The 16,321-nt window shown below is 46.0% G+C and overlaps 1 protein-coding gene across 2 annotated transcripts in view; it reads right to left on the reverse strand.

Moving 5' to 3' along the window:
* Window positions 1-16,321, reverse strand: part of LOC122540339 (tumor necrosis factor receptor superfamily member 1B-like) — a 36,660-nt gene that overhangs the window by 15,345 nt on the left and 4,994 nt on the right. For both annotated transcript variants that reach the window (XM_087980450.1, XM_043675903.2), the window contains exon 2: window positions 6,126-6,225. In XM_087980450.1, coding sequence (XP_087836576.1) covers window positions 6,126-6,225 — 100 coding nt within the window. The remainder of the gene's footprint in view (window positions 1-6,125; window positions 6,226-16,321) is intronic.

Here is a 16,321-nt window from a genome sequence, read left to right on the forward strand (position 1 = left end):
AAACCCTTCCTATTCATATACCCATCCAAATGCATTTTAAATATTGCAATTGTACCAGCCTCTACCACTTCCTCCAGCAGCTCATTCCATACACCCTCTGTGTATCCCTCCATCCCTCTGTGTGAAAAAGTTGCTCCTTAGGTTCCTTTTATATCTTTCCTCTCTCACCCTAAACCCATGCCCTCTCTTTCTGGACTCCCCCACCCCATCTCCAATTTAATATTAACAACTGATCAGCTATGCATCACTGCCATTTGTGAAAGAGAATTCCAAACTTCTACCACCCTTTCTGTGTACAAGTGTTTCCTAATATCTCCCCTGAACAGCCTGGCCATAATTCTCAAACTATGCCTCAGAGTCTAGAATCTCCAACCAGAGGAAATAATTTAACTTTGTCAACCCTGTGTCTTGCTGCTAATATCTTGAAGACATCAATGAGATCAACCTTTAAACTTCTAAATTCCAGAGAGCAGGCCTAATTTGTATAATCTCCTCATATAACTTAATCCCTAAAGGCCAGGTATCATTCTTGTAAATACATGACCTTCTAAGGTCATATATCCTTCCCCAGGTGTCCAGATCTGCGCACACCATTCCAACTGGGATCTAACCAGGGTTTTGTATAATTGCAACATAGCTTCTGTAGCCTTGGTACTCAAGTTTTTTGTAGATAAGTAAAATGCAGGAAATATATATATATATATATATATATCAAATATATGCCATTGTACAGGAATAACGTTTAGCACATCACCATGTACTTTAGGGAGAAACTCAAAAATTAAAACTTCCTCAAAAGAAATTAAAAACTTACAAATTCATTCCATTAGAAGTAATTTCAAATATAGAATTTTTAATTTCTTTTGAGGAAGTTTTAATATTTTTCGGAGCCGAACGTGTTCAGCACGAATAACAGTGTTAAAACCACAACCAATCCTGACTGCGCAAGGTTGATCTTTCCATTGATTCTTACATCAATAATAACGTGCGAATATTACACAATCTCAATGTGATCTCAAGTCGAACTGATGCTATTGTGAAGATTGCAGCAGGAACAGGGCATCATTGAGAAAAAAAATCTTTCATATTACAATGTTTAATTGTGCCTGTGTGAATGCAGTTCCTGTTCGTTTTACAGTTTATGTTGTGAGCCCTGCTAACCACAATTATTATTACGGCAAATATAATGTCAATATTTTCCTTTTATAGAAAAATAAACTGCAGTCTCTATCTTTCATACCTGGTCCTTGTGTTGCCCCATAATTAAATACAGACTAGAAACACAATGTTTCACTACATTTGAAACAACTAAGTGATTTGCCTACAATATGGTGTGGTGAGCTGTGGGTGCAATTACCCAGGATGTGTGGGGGTGGGGAGAGGGGTAGGAATGGAAAACGTGCTATGAGGAGATCGTCAATTACCTCACACAGTGAAATCAGCGCAAGTAACAGCTACTGAGAGCCGATGAGCGGTTATTGCTTCGGTTCCAGATGAAACTATTTTCAACACATGTCTGAGTGACTCATTCTACCCTAGATCTGTGCCCTACCATCGGCATTCAGATCTCGGATCCCCTTCAATTCCAGCAATCACAATGCAGTCAGCTGCCAATCATCCCACCTTAAACTCCCCTTCCATCACGCTACACTGGGCCCTCGCTTCCAACCTATCCATGATACTTCATTCTTCTGTTCACTAAACCCCCAACTCTAACCCTGGGCCCAAACTCATTCCCATCCTACTCTGAACACCAGGCCCAATCTCCAGCCTGCCCTGAGGCTCAAACCCAACCTTGTCCCAGGCTCCAATCTCCACTGTCCCCGGGCTCCAATCCCTACTGCTCCCAGGCTCCCAACCCCACTGCCCCCAGGCTCCAATCCCCACTGCCGACCCCCCTGGCTCCAATCCCCACAGGCACCCGGTCTCCAATCCCCACTGGCACCCGGTCTCCAATCCCCACTGGCCCCCGGGTTCCAATCCCCACTGCAACCCCACCCCCACCCCGGCTCCAATCCCCACTGGTCCCCAGGCTCCCAATCCCACTCGCCCCCCGGCTCCAATCCCCACTGGCCCCCCGGCTCCAATCCCCACTGGCCCCCGGGCTCCAGTCCCCACTGGCCCCCGGGCTCCTGTCCCCACTGGCCCCCGGGCTCCTGTCCCCACTGGCCCCCGGGCTCCTGTCCCCACTGGCCCCCGGGCTCCTGTCCCCACTGGCCCCCGGGCTCCAATCCCCACAGTCCCCAGGCTCCAATTGCCACTGACCCCGGGCTCCCGTTCCCACTGTCCCTGGGCTCCGATTCCCACAGTCCCTGGGCTCCCGTCCCCACGGTCCCCGGGCTCACGTCCCCACGGTCCCCGGGCTCACGTCCCCACGGTCCCCGGGCTCCCATTCCCCTGTCCTACCGGGCTCCCGTCCCCACAGTCTCCGGGCTCCCATTCCCCGGTCCTACCGGGCTCCCGTCCCCACTTTCCTACTGGACTTCCATCCCCACGGTCCCCGGGCTCCCATTCCCCTGTCCTACCGGGTTCCCGTCCCCACAGTCCCTGGGCTCCCGTCCCCACGGTCCCCGGGCTCACGTCCCCACGGTCCCCGGGCTCACGTCCCCACGGTCCCCGGGCTCCCATTCCCCTGTCCTACCGGGCTCCCGTCCCCACAGTCTCCGGGCTCCCATTCCCCTGTCCTACCGGGCTCCCGTCCCCACTTTCCTACTGGACTTCCATCCCCACGGTCCCCGGGCTCCCATTCCCCTGTCCTACCGGGTTCCCGTCCCCACAGTCCCTGGGCTCACCTCCCCACAGTCCCCGGACTCACCTCCCCACAGTCCCCGGGCTCACGTCCCCACAGTCCCCGGGCTCACGTCCCCACAGTCCCCGGGCTCACGTCCCCACAGTCCCCGGGCTCACGTCCCCACAGTCCCCGGGCTCACGTCCCCACAGTCCCGGGGCTCACGTCCCCACAGTCCCGGGGCTCACGTCCCCACAGTCCCGGGGCTCACGTCCCCACAGTCCCCAGGCTCCCGTTCCCATTGTCTCCCCGGGCTCCCTTTCCCACAGTCCCCGGGCTCCCGTCCCCACGGTCCCCGGGCTCCCATTCCCCTGTCCTACCGGGTTCCCGTCCCCACAGTCCCCGGACTCCCGTCCCCATTGTCCTACTGGACTTCAACCTCACAGTCCCCGGGCTCCCGTGCCCACAGTCCCCGGGCTCCCGTGCCCACACTCCCCGGGCTCCCGTCCCCACACTCCCCGGGCTCCCGTCCCCACACTCCCCGGGCTCCCGTCCCCACACTCCCCGGGCTCCCGTCCCCACACTCCCCGGGCTCCCGTCCCCACACTCCCCGGGCTCCCGTCCCCACACTCCCCGGGCTCCCGTCCCCACACTCCCCGGGCTCCCGTCCCCATTGTCCTACCGGACTTCAACCTCACAGTCCCCGGGCTCCCTTTCCCACAGTCCCCGGGCGCCCGTCCCCACACTCCCCGGGCGCCCGTCCCCACACTCCCCGGGCTCCCGTCCCCACACTCCCCGGGCTCCCGTCCCCACACTCCCCGGGCTCCCGTCCCCACACTCCCCGGGCTCCCGTCCCCACACTCCCCGGGCTCCCGTCCCCACACTCCCCAGGCTTTCCTCTGCCCTTAGGCCCAAGCCACATGCTCCTGTTATGTCAGGTTCCCCTTTTGTGTTTTTTTTAATATTCCTTTAACTCTGGAACATTAACCAAACAGAATTATGTAAAGTTTTTAAATTCATTTCAACCAGATATCATAAAAGACTCTCAAATGTGATTCTGGATTGAGCCCTGGTTACACAGTTTCAACTACCTGAACTTTTTGTGCCCTAGTCCTGCTTGTACTGCATGGAATATAATCTTGCCACCCTCTCCAGAAGGTGCTGACTCTCCCTAGATTCAGCTCCCCCCTCCTCTCCTGGAAGAGCCTGTGATCAATGGAACCATGCCATGTATGGTTCCTGCTTCCTACTGATTGTATTTTCCTCAGGATGCTGGGGTGTGTGGAACCAGGCGTAGGAGGTTAGGGGCTGGGTTTATAGTTCGTTAAATAAAATTGATTATGGATAATCCTGGTCTTACCAATATTTGATCATAAACCTTTTCTCTTTCAGAACCATTCAATGAATGCAGAGGGTGAGACAGAAATGGGTCTGAAACATGTCACTAAAGTCTTTGTTTGTTTATCTAAAACCTCCTTCCTGAAGGGGCCTATAGAGAATTGTAAAGGAATGTGGTTGGAGAACATTATCTGACCTCCAGCTTCCCTGCCTGTAATGGAGCTAATCTGATGGAACACTGTGTCCTGGTTCTGTGTTTAATTCCGCAGTGACATTGATTCAGGGATTTAATTCACAAGCATTAACTTCTCACTGCCCAGTTACTGTTCTCATTCTCAACCTCACTGCCGTGTACTGACTTTAAAAGAAAAGTCAGCAAAATAACCTGATTTCCTTGATAATCAGACGAAACAGGCTGTTTTCTCATTTGAGAATCATTTGACCTAAGTCGGGACAAGAAAGCGTCACTGATTTGATTTCTGAACATTGTGTTGTTATCATACTTCCTATCTCCACCACTTCCCATTGTATAAACCCCAGTCTTTGGTTTCCAGCTTTTAATTAAAGGCTCAACATCAACAAACACTGCATCTCAAATGAAACTCACTCCTTGTATAATGTCACATTATTACACCTCAAACACCCAGTATTAGGAGTAGAATAACCAGCATTTCACCAAACACATCCTTTCAACACCAAAGACAGATGTTTCTCGGGTCTTTTTTTCCCCGAATGTAGCTCTCCACATTCCACACGCACTCTCTTTAGGTGTTAGCACCAAGTTAGCTCTGACTGGGAAATACTCCGAGAGCACAGCACTCCACATACTGCCCACACAGAAATACTCATCCTGTTTCTTGACTCCAATAACAACATCAGAGAGATAGGCAGAGAGAGAGAGAGAGAGAGAGAGAGAGAGAGAGAGAGAGTGTACTGGCTTGCCAACTCTCCCCATAACATTTAGATTCCTGTAATACTTGGAATCAGTAACAATCCCCTAGGGGCCAAAGAAAACAATGCTGAGAGGTTGAAAATGTTATTTTAAAGGGAGCCACCGATGTCCGTGTCATATTAACAAACATAACAAAAATCTGTGATTGTGATAATTCATGACCATCATGGGTAATCTAACCATCACCGCTTTATGTTCAGTGTGACTATCACTGAATCCCTCATATCAACATTCTGTGGTTCACCATTGACCAGTAACAAACTGGAATAGCTATGTAAACACTGTGGCTACAAAAACAGGTCAGAAGCTAGGAACCCACCTCCTGACTCCCCAAAACCATTTAGTCCGAAATTGGAGACATACACATAGAGAGAAATAAACAAAGACGGCAGCAGAGAGAAAATGAGAAGAGAGGGAGTATCAAATCAACAGATTCAAGAAAAGAAAAGACATGTCTCTGATGAAAAGCGGGATAAAGGGCTATGGGACAGCAGGCAGGAAAGTAGAGACGAGACCAGGATAAGATCAGCCAAGGCCGTGTTCAATAGCAGAACAGGCTCGAAGGGCTGAATTGCCTCCCCCTGTTCCTAAATCCGATGTTATATGTTCCAGTCTGCACAGTCTTCCCACTTGATCACAACTGATCTGGAGCATATCTCCATTTATCCACCTTTGCCCCATTTCCTTCAATACCCTACTCAAATAAATTCTATTCACCTCAATCTTGAAAGCTCCAATTTGCCCTCAGTATTCACTGTCCTTTGGAGGATAGAATTATAATTTTACGAAAAGCTTTGGATATAAACATTTCTTCAGGATTTTCACTTTAAGTCCGAATGTATCTGTACATCTGTATCCCAGTGAGTGAAATGTCATTTAACTATTTAAAATCATTCATTCCTCAATCCTGTAACCTCAAGGGAGTACATTAGGTCAGTTAATGCAATCTGTCCCCATGATCTAACCAGTTAAACCTTAGGAAAATTCAATGGGAGTGGAACATGAGTGAAGAAGAGAAACTAAATAAATTGTGTGAATGAGAAGAAGATAAAGATGTTGGGTTTTAGAGACAGGCAGACAGGACAATGGGTAAGGGCACAAAATTACCTGGTGAACACTTGGTGCAGCACATCGATATTTTCGAGTCAAAGTATTCAGAGGTCTCATTCAGGCATGTTGATGATTCGCTTTTATAAGGTGGGTAAACCTATAAATGCAGACACAAGATGGGTAATCCAATACAGATAATGCTGACACACAGCAGATAATGCAAAACAGCCACAAGATCAATTATCCAGTACAGTGCACAAGCAATTCAGTAAAGACAAATGGGTAATCCAGTACAAAACACACGCGACCCACTGGTAATCTGGGAGAGACACACATGCATGTGCACCTGTAATCCAGTACTGGCACATGAGGAGTGGATAATTCAATACAGACGTACACTTGGGTGATCTGGTTCAGACACAAACACTGGGTAGGGAATCCAGTATAGACATATTGAGTAGTAATCTAGTATGGACAGACAGATGGAGGGTAATCCTTAGAACAGATATTGACATAGGTAATTCAGTAAAGACAAACACAGGTAGTCCAACACAAACACAGGAAGGTCAAATTGCCATAGTCCTACCAGACCATAAGACTCTCATTAGAGAGTGTTGACTGATGGTGATTTAACCTGATGGTCACCACGTCTCAGGCAAGGGGTGAGATTGAGAAGGCAGGGCCTTTAAGGTAAAGGGGTGAGATTGAGAAGGCAGGGCCTTTAAGGTAACCTCAGCGGGTGCAGGAATTGAACCCACACCATTGAAGTTCCTCTGCATTGCTTCTCAGCATCCTGCTAACTGAGCTAACCAATCTCCGGTACATGTACATGTATGGTTAATCCTGTACTAACACACATATGCACAGGTAATCAACTGCAGACAGATACAAACCATTTATAGAGGTACTGATTGGTTCAAAAGTGGGCAAATGGAGTATAATGTGGGAAAATGTGAAGGTGTTCACTTTGGAAGGGAGGGCAAAAGAACAGATTATTATTTAAATAGGGGAAACACTTCAGAAAGCTGCCACACAAAAGGGACTTAGGGTATTATATATGAAATGTAGGCCCTTAATTCAAGGGACTTGGAGTATAAGAGTACAGTCGTCTTACTGCAACTGTATGAGTTGCTGGTGAGATCACATCTGGAGTATTAAAAGCAGTTTTGGTGCCCTTATTTTAAAAAAAGATGTTATATAAATACAGGCAGCTCAGAGAATGTTCACTTGGATGATCCCTGATATGGAAGGAATATCTTATAAGCAAAAGGTGAATGGGTTGAGACTCTTCTCACTGGAGTTTAAAACAATGAGAGGTGATCTCATTAAAAGATATAGGATTCTTAGGGGCTTAACAGGATAAATGCTGATAGGATATTTCCCCTAATGGGAGGGTTAGGACCTTACAGCATAGTCTCAAAATAAACTGGTGCTAATTTAAGACTGAGATGTGGGGGAGTTTCTTCATTCAGAGGGTTGTGAGTCTTTAGAACTCCTTGCCACTGAGAGCTGTGGGGGCAGAGTCTTTGTGTACATTTTAGGCTGAGATAGATAGATTCTTGTTAGGGAATCAAGAGTTACAGGGAAAATGCAGGAATGAGGACTGGAGCAAACATGATCCTATTGAATGGTGGTGCTGGATTGAGGAGCTGAAAAACCTACTCCTGTTCCTATTTCTTACAGTCTAAATCTACAAATCAGGAATAGGAAGTAAGCTATTTAAACCCTGAGCCTGCTCAACCATTCTACAAGATCACGCCTAATCTGATTGTAACCTCAAATGCATATTCCTGCCGTACACTATTAACCTTTCAACACTCCCTTACTTCACAAAAATCTACATTCCTCTGACTTAAAAATACTTAAGGACTCTACTACTATACTTTTGCAGGGAGAAAGTACAAGGACTCTCAAACCTCACAGAGTAAATAAAAAGCGAAAGAATTGTGGATGCTGTAAATCAAAAACAAAAACCGAGATTGCTGGAAAAGCTCAGCAGCTCTGACAGCATCTGTGAAGAGAAATCAGAGTTAATGTTTCAGGTCGAATGACCCTTCTTCAGAACGCTGAGTTCAGAGGAAGGGTCATTCGATCCGAAACGTCAACTCTGATTTCCCTCTACAGCTGCTGCCAAACCTGCTGAGCTTTTCCAGAAATCTCTATTTTTGTCTCAAGAGTAAATAATATGCCTAATCTCTGTTTTACGTGGCAGCCACCAGTTTCCTAACAGTGACCCCTAATTCTAGATCCTCCGATCGTGTTTTCCGGGTCCTGGAGGGGGAGGGGGAGCAGCCCGAAGTCGTGGTCCATATTGGCACCAACGACATAGGTAGGAGGAGTGCCGAGGATGTTAGACAGGCTTTCAGGGAGCTAGGTTGGAAGCTCAGAGTTAGAACAAACAGAGTTGTTGTCTCTGGTTTGTTACCCGTGCCACGTGATAGAGATTCGAGGAATAGGGAAAGAGAACACTTAAATGCGTGGCTACAGGGATGGTGCAGGAGGGAGGGATTCCGGTTTTTGGATAACTGGGGTTCTTTCTGGGGACGGTGGGACCTCTATAAACAGGATGGTCTACACCTGAACCTGAGGGGCACCAGTATCCTTGGGGGGAGGTTTGCTAGTGCTCTTGGGGGGGGTTTAAACTAACTCTGCAGGGGCATGGGAACCCAGATTGTAGCTTCAGGGTGCAGGGCCTGGAGTGTAGGGAGGTTAGGAACATGGCATCAATTTCCAAGGAGGGTGTCTGTAAACAGGAAAGTGGCTTGAAGTGTGTATACTTCAATGCAAGAAGTATACGAAATAAGGTAGGTGAACTTGCAGCGTGGGTTGGTACCTGGGACTTCGATGTTGTGGCTATTACGGAGACATGGCTAGAACAGGGACAGGATTGGCTGTTGCAGGTTCCAGGATTTAAATGTTTTAGTAGGGTCAGAGGTGGGGGTAAAAGAGGGGGAGGTGTGGCATTGCTTGTCAAAGATAGTATTACAGTGGTGGAAAGGACGATGGATGAGGACTTGCCATCTGAGGTAGTTTGGGCTGAGGTTAGGAATAGGAAAGGTGAGGTCACCCTGTTAGGAGTCTTTTACAGGCCTCCTAGTAGTCCTAGAATCATTGAAGAAAGGATAGGGAAGGTGATTCAGGAGATGAGTGACAGTAATAGGGTGGTTGTTATGGGGGACTTTAACTTTCCTGATATTGATTGGGAAAGCTATAGCTCAAGTTCGTTAGATGGGTCAGTGTTTGTTCAATGTGTGCAGGAGAGTTTCCTGACACAATATGTAGACAGGCCAACAAGAGGTGAGGCCATACTGGATTTGGTTCTGGGTAACGAACCAGGCCAGGTGTTAGAATTAGAGGTAGGTGAGCACTTTGGGGATAGTGACCATAATTCGGTGATTTTTACACTCGTGATGGAGAGGGATAAGTGTGTACTACAGGGCAAGAGTTATAGCTGGGGTCAGGGAAATTATGATGCGGTGAGGCATGACTTAGGATGTGTGGCTTGGAAAAGTAGACTCCAAGGCAAGAGTGTAAATGATATGTGGAGCTTGTTCAAGGAGCAACTATTGAGTGTCCTTGATAATTATGTACCTGTCAGGCAGGGAGGAAAGGGTCGTGCGAGGGAGCCGTGGTTTAATAAGGAATTGGAATCCCTTGTTAAATGGAAGAGGGCGGCCTATCTCAAGATGAGACGTGAAGGTTCAATTGGGGCGATTGAGAGTTATAGGGTAGCCAGGAAGGACCTGAAGAGAGAGCTAAGAGCAGCAAGGAGGGGACATGAAAGGTCCTTAGTTGGTAGGATTAGGGAAAACCCTAAGGCTTTCTATAGGTATGTTAGGAATAAAAGAATGACTAGGGTAGGAATAGGTCCAGTCAAGGATAGTAGTGGGAAGTTGCGTGTGGAGGCGGAAGAGATTGGGGAGACACTGAATGAATACTTTTCTTCAGTATTTACTCAGGAACAGGGCATTGTCGTCGATGTGAATACTGAGTCACAAATAAGTAGAATGGATGGCTTTGAGGTATGTAGAGAAGAGGTGTTGGAAATCCTGGAAAAGGTGAAAATAGATAAGTTCCCTGGGCCTGATGGCATTTATCCTAGGATTCTCTGGGAAGCAAGGGAGGAGATTGCAGAGCCATTGGCCTTGATTTTTATGTCCTCTTTGTCTACTGGAGTAGTGCCAGAAGACTGGAGGATAGCAAATGTGGTTCCCTTGTTCAAAAAGGGGAGTAGGGATAACCCTAGTAACTATAGGCCGGTGAGTCTCACTTCTGTTGTGGGCAAAGTCTTAGAGAGAATTGTAAGGGATAGGATTTATGCACATCTGGATAGGAATAATGTGATCAAGGATAGTCAGCATGGTTTTGTGAAGGGCAGGTCGTGCCTCACAAACCTTATTGAATTCTTTGAAAAGGTGACGAAGGAGGTTGATGAGGGGAAAGCGGTAGATGTGGTATATATGGATTTTAGTAAGGCGTTTGATAAGGTTCCCCATGGTAGGCTACTGCAGAAAATACGGAGATATGGCATTGAGGGTGAGTTGGAGGTTTGGATTAGGAATTGGCTGGATGGAAGAAGACAGAGGGTAGTAGTTGATGGCAAAGTTTCTTCATGGAGTGCCGTCACTAGCGGTGTTCCGCAAGGATCTGTTTTGGGACCATTGCTGTTTGTCATTTTTATAAATGACCTGGAAGAGGGGTTAGAAGGTTGGGTGAGCAAGTTTGCGGATGATACGAAAGTCGGAGGAGTTGTTGACAGTGAGGAAGGATGTGGCAGGTTACAGCAGGATATAGAGAAGCTGCAGAGCTGGGCAGAAAGGTGGCAAATGGAATTCAATGTAGCTAAGTGTGAGGTGATTCACTTTGGGAAGAATAACAAAAAGATGGGGTACTGGGCTAATGGTCGGATACTTGGTAGTGTGGATGAGCAGAGGGATCTTGGTGTCCATGTACACAGATCTCTGAAAGTTGCCACCCAGGTAAATAGTGCAGTGAGGAAGGCATATGGCGTACTGGCTTTTATTGGTAGAGGAATTGAGTTCCGGAGTCCTGAGGTCATGATGCAGTTGTATAAGACTCTGGTGCGGCCGCATCTGGAATATTGTGTGCAGTTTTGGTCGCCATACTATAGGAAGGATGTGGAGGCACTGGAACGGGTGCAGAGGAGGTTTACCAGGATGTTGCTTGGTATGGAAGGAAGATCGTATGAGGAAAGATTGAGACACTTGGGGCTGTTTTCATTAGAGAAAAGAAGGTTTAGGGGTGACTTGATTGAGGTGTACAAGATGATTAGGGGGTTAGATAGGGTTGACAGTGTGAACCTTTTCCCACGTATGGAGTCGGGTATTACAAGGGGGCATAGCTTTAAATTAAGGGGGGGTAGATATAGGACTGAAGTTAGGGGTAGGTTCTTCACTCAGCGAGTCGTAAGTTCATGGAATGCCCTGCCAGTAGCAGTGGTGGACTCTCCCTCTTTATGGGCATTTAAGCGGGCCTTGGATAGGTATATGGAGGATAGTGGGTTAGTATAGGTTAGGTGGGCTTGGATCGGCGCAACATCGAGGGCCAAAGGGCCTGTACTGCGCTGTATTCTTCTATGTTCTATGTTCTAAGAGGAACCATCCTTTCCACATTTACCCGGTCAAGACCCTTCAGAATTTTAAAAGTTTCAATCAAGTTGCCTCTCCCTCCTCCTCGATACAAGCCGAGCCTGACCACCTATTTCTCACAAGACAACCTACCCCTTACAGGTTTTAGACTAGTAAATCCTCTCTGAGTTGCATCCAGCACATTTATATTTTCCTCAACTAAAGTGACCAACATAATTCAGATGCTGTCCTATCAGTGCCCCGTACAATTGAAGCATAGACTCCCTAAGTTTAGCATTCAATCCCCCTCGTGATAAATAATAACATTCTATTGGCATTCCTAATTATTTGCAATACCTGCACACTATCCTTTTTGCAATTCAAGTACAATGTCACCCAGACCCCTCTGCTTCATGGGGCTCTGCAATCTTTCACCATTTAGATAATACATTCCTTTTTCATTCTTCCTGCAAAAATGGACAACTTCATATTTTCCCACATTATATTCCATTTACCACATCTTTGCTCATTCACCTATCAACATCCTTTTGTTACTTCCTTGTGTCTTCTTCTCAACTTACTTTTCTACTTATCGTTTTGTCGTCAACAAATTTAGCAATCATACCTTCTTTTCCTATGTTCAAGTCATATAAATAAATAAGTTGCATAAATCACAAACATGCAACAGACATTGAAGTTCCATCACCAATCCTTGTGGCACACTACTTGTTACATCTTGGTAACTTGAAAAAGACTCGTTTACATCTACTTTCTGCATCCTGCGAGCTAAACAATCTTTTATCCATGCCAATGTGCTACTCCATCTTTGATACAGCATCTTAGTAAATGTCTTCCAGAATCAAAATACAGTACAATATATACACCAGTTCCTCTTCATTCGCAGCACGTCAGCTCCTCAAACAACTCCAGTCAAATTAGTCACACATGACTTCCCTTTTACAAAACCAAGTTGATTCTGGCCGATTCCCTTGCAGTTTCGTACTTTGTCTCCCTCTCTTTATAATTAAGAGTTACATGTTACATTCAATATCTTCCAATCTGATGGGACTGAGTCTGAATTGGAGAAGTTTTGGAAAATTATCTCACTAACCATTCCTGTTAAGGTTCTAGGATGAATCTGTCAAGACATAGGAACTTGTGAGGAGAAAGTGAGGTCTGCAGATGCTGGAGATCAGAGCTGAAAATGTGTTGCTGGAAAAGCGCAGCAGGTCAGGCAGCATCCAGGGAACAGGAGAATCGACGTTTCGGGCATAAGCCCTTCTTCAGGAATCCTGAAGAAGGGCTTATGCCCGAAACGTCGATTCTCCTGTTCCCTGGATGCTGCCTGACCTGCTGCGCTTTTCCAGCAACACATTTTCAGCATAGGAACTTGTAAACCCACACTTCCAATAATTAACTCTGTGTCACTATCTAGTGATGAAGGTTTTCCAGAGTTCCTCCCTCCATATCCTGATTTATCACTGCCTGTGGGAAATTTATTGTATTCTCTACAATGAAGACTTTCTAAAAATTCATTCATTGGAATTTTGAGACAGCAACAGTGATGCAATGGTGATGTATTTCTTAGTCAGGGCAGTGAGTGGTTTGGAGGGGAATTTGTCAATGCCCCTTGTCCTCCCAGATAGCTGTGGTTGTGGGTTTGCAAGGTGCAGTCTGAGGAATTTTGGGGAATTTCTGCACCTTGTAGATGGTATATACTGCTGCTACTGAGTGTCATCTGAATGTTTGTGGATGTGATGCCAATCAAGCGGACTGCCATGTCCTGGATGGTGTCAAACCTTTTAGCTATAGTTGTGCTGTGCACATCCAGGGCAGTGAAGAGTATTCCATCATACACCTGATTTGTGCCTTGTGGGTAATGGACAGGCTTTGGGAAGTCAGATGGGTGAGTTATTTGGTGCAGTATTCCTCATTTGAACATGCTTTTGTAGCCACAGTATCTTTATGGCTAGTCCAGTTCAGTTTCTGTTCAATGCCTAGGAATTTGTAACTGGGAATGCAAAATACCTGATAAATTCATCTGCCATTCCCTTAATTTCTAATAATAATTCTCCAGGCTCACTTTCTATAGGACCAACACTTTCATTGTTTTTTCACTCATTCTGATATCCTGTCTAATCTTCCAACCTGTCACCTGTCTTTGTACAATGCAGATATTTTTAGTCAACCTATTCAAATATGTTACGATACAAACTTTTTCTTGTGATTGATATTATCTTTCACATTTCAATTACAACGTCCATCCCTTGGAATCTTTCCTAATCATTGGAAAGTATCTATTCTGTGTATTCTGAAAGATCCCCTTAAATGTCTGCTATTGCATCCCTATTGACTTATCCTTTAACCTAATTTGACAATTCATTACAGCCCGCTCTCCTTTCAAGATGTTCTTAACTAATAGATGTTCTTAACTAATCTTATTTTTAATCTCAGACTCATCTTCTCTCCCCCAAACTAAATGTAAAATTCAATGTAAAATTCAATCATATTATGGTTGCTGCTACCTAGTGCCACCTTTATTTAAGTTACATCTACCTCATTTCACAATATCGGGTCATAGAGTCATCAGCACGGAAACAGACCCTTCACTCCAACTAGTCCACGCTGACCACGTTCTTGAACTAAACTCGTCCCACTTGCTTGCATTTGGCCCATGTCGGTCCAAACTTTTCCTAGTTATGAACTAGGTTCCCCACAGCAGATGGTGGAATTTAAATTCAATAACTAAAAATAAATCTGGAATTCAGTGTCTGATGATGATCACGAATTGACTGTCAAGAAAACCCATCTGGTTCTTAATGTTATTTAGGGAAGGAAATCTGCCATCCTTACCTGGTCTGGCCTACATGTGACTCCAGACCCAGAGCAATGTTAATGTCCTCTGGGCAATTAGGGATGGGCAATAAATGTTGCCTAGCCAGCATTATGGTTTTTATTCTGTCTGTTTTTATTTAGGTTATCCCTCTCTTACCTTTATACCATCATGAACTACCAAGCCACCCTTCCAATTGTTCTGAGTTTCCTTTACCCTTCAATACTCAGGTGCCAATCCAATCTATCCTGTAGCCATTTCCCTGTGGGAGCTATTAAATTGTACTTATTAATTTCCATTTACATTCTCAGTTCTTTATTTTAATGCTACTGCATTCAGATATAGAGCTTTTAGCTTTATCCTTTTAGTCTGTTTGTAAATTCTATCTTAATTGTTGGTTGACGCTTGGATACATACTCTCTACCCCTTCCTGTCACAGTCTGTCTATCATTTCCCGCATTAATATCTTTCGATTTGACCTCGATTTTACTCTTTGATTTACCAAATCTTCTCAAATTTGAATTCTTGCCCTGCTATTCAATTTAAAATCCTCTCTACTTCCCTGGTTACGTGGTTCCAGCTTGGTTCTGGTAGAGATCATCCCATCTGCATTGTTCCCACTTTCCCCAGTAATGTTGCCAATGGCCCACAAACCAAAACTCACTTTCTCACCAGTCTTGTGAAAATCAGATGGAGTTACTTCTTCTTTCTTCCAAGAATTGCTTTGTTTTATCTGGATCTGGACCTATTTAAGGTTTGGGACACAGCCACATCACACTAGAGCTCTCTCCCAGTGGAGCTGAGGCCTGTGATAATGGGGCTGCTGCTCAGCAACACGGCCCCCTGTCTGTGGGATTGAAATGACTGGAGGAGGAAAGGGCTTTGGATGCTAGGGTCAGCAGACTCGGCGATGTGCTGGACAATGGAGGAATGGGTGGGATGAGACTGGTAAAATTAGCCTTTAGAGCACTGGTGAGAGTCCAGTATACGAGCAAGTCCATCCAGAGCCTCCTGACTATGGTACTTGGCCCTGAGAATTTCCAGGGGATTGAGACAGCTCGGGCACACATTGAGCTTCCGATGAACAGATCCCCATGGGTCTAGAATTTGACAGTGGCCCAAGAAATGGAATCCTGCATCCCACAATTTCAGCCATTTCCAGAACATCTCCTTCATGCCTCTCAAACTGGCTCAGAGGAGCTTCCTGTTTGAGCTACAGCAGCACAGTCTCCACTTCCTCAACTTTGTCACCATTCAGATACACCTTGGCATATCATCCTACCATCCAGCTGCAGAGATTCCCAGCAATGGACTCTCTGTGTGAGGTGGTAGTTGAGGGGTGGGGCAGGGTGGTGGTGTTGTTGTCATGGTGCTGGCCCCTCCTCCTTTCCATCAGGGATCTTGAGTGGACAATGTTGCATGTGGCACATCCATGCAAGAGGAGATGAAGTAGGTTCATTGGGTGCCAGGGCAGTTGCAGTTTTTGTGGCCTTAAGGCAACTGTGTTTCACACTGCAGAGGAAGGGAATTATGGGAATAGAAGAGAGACAACACAGAAACAGAGCCACACAAAGACAGGGACACAGAAGAGACGGAGGGATAGAGACCAACAAAGGGAGATGGAGAGTTTCCCAAATACTCAGATAATTTTCGATATTGCAATATGTAGGTCATTTCCTGTGCTAAAAGTTATGCCAGTGCGGCCCAGTCAATCTAACGAACTGTCACCACCTTTCAATCTTCTTACTTGCTCTGCTGAAGATGCTGACTCTCTCGGATACAGTTCCCCCTCTTTTCCTGAAGGTGCTGCCTCTCACTGGAGTACAGCTCCC

The sequence above is a fragment of the Chiloscyllium plagiosum genome, unplaced genomic scaffold (genome assembly GCF_037043375.1).
Source record: "Chiloscyllium plagiosum isolate Xiang-an unplaced genomic scaffold, Cpla_swu_hap1 HiC_scaffold_37, whole genome shotgun sequence".
NCBI classification, from domain to species: domain Eukaryota; kingdom Metazoa; phylum Chordata; class Chondrichthyes; order Orectolobiformes; family Hemiscylliidae; genus Chiloscyllium; species Chiloscyllium plagiosum.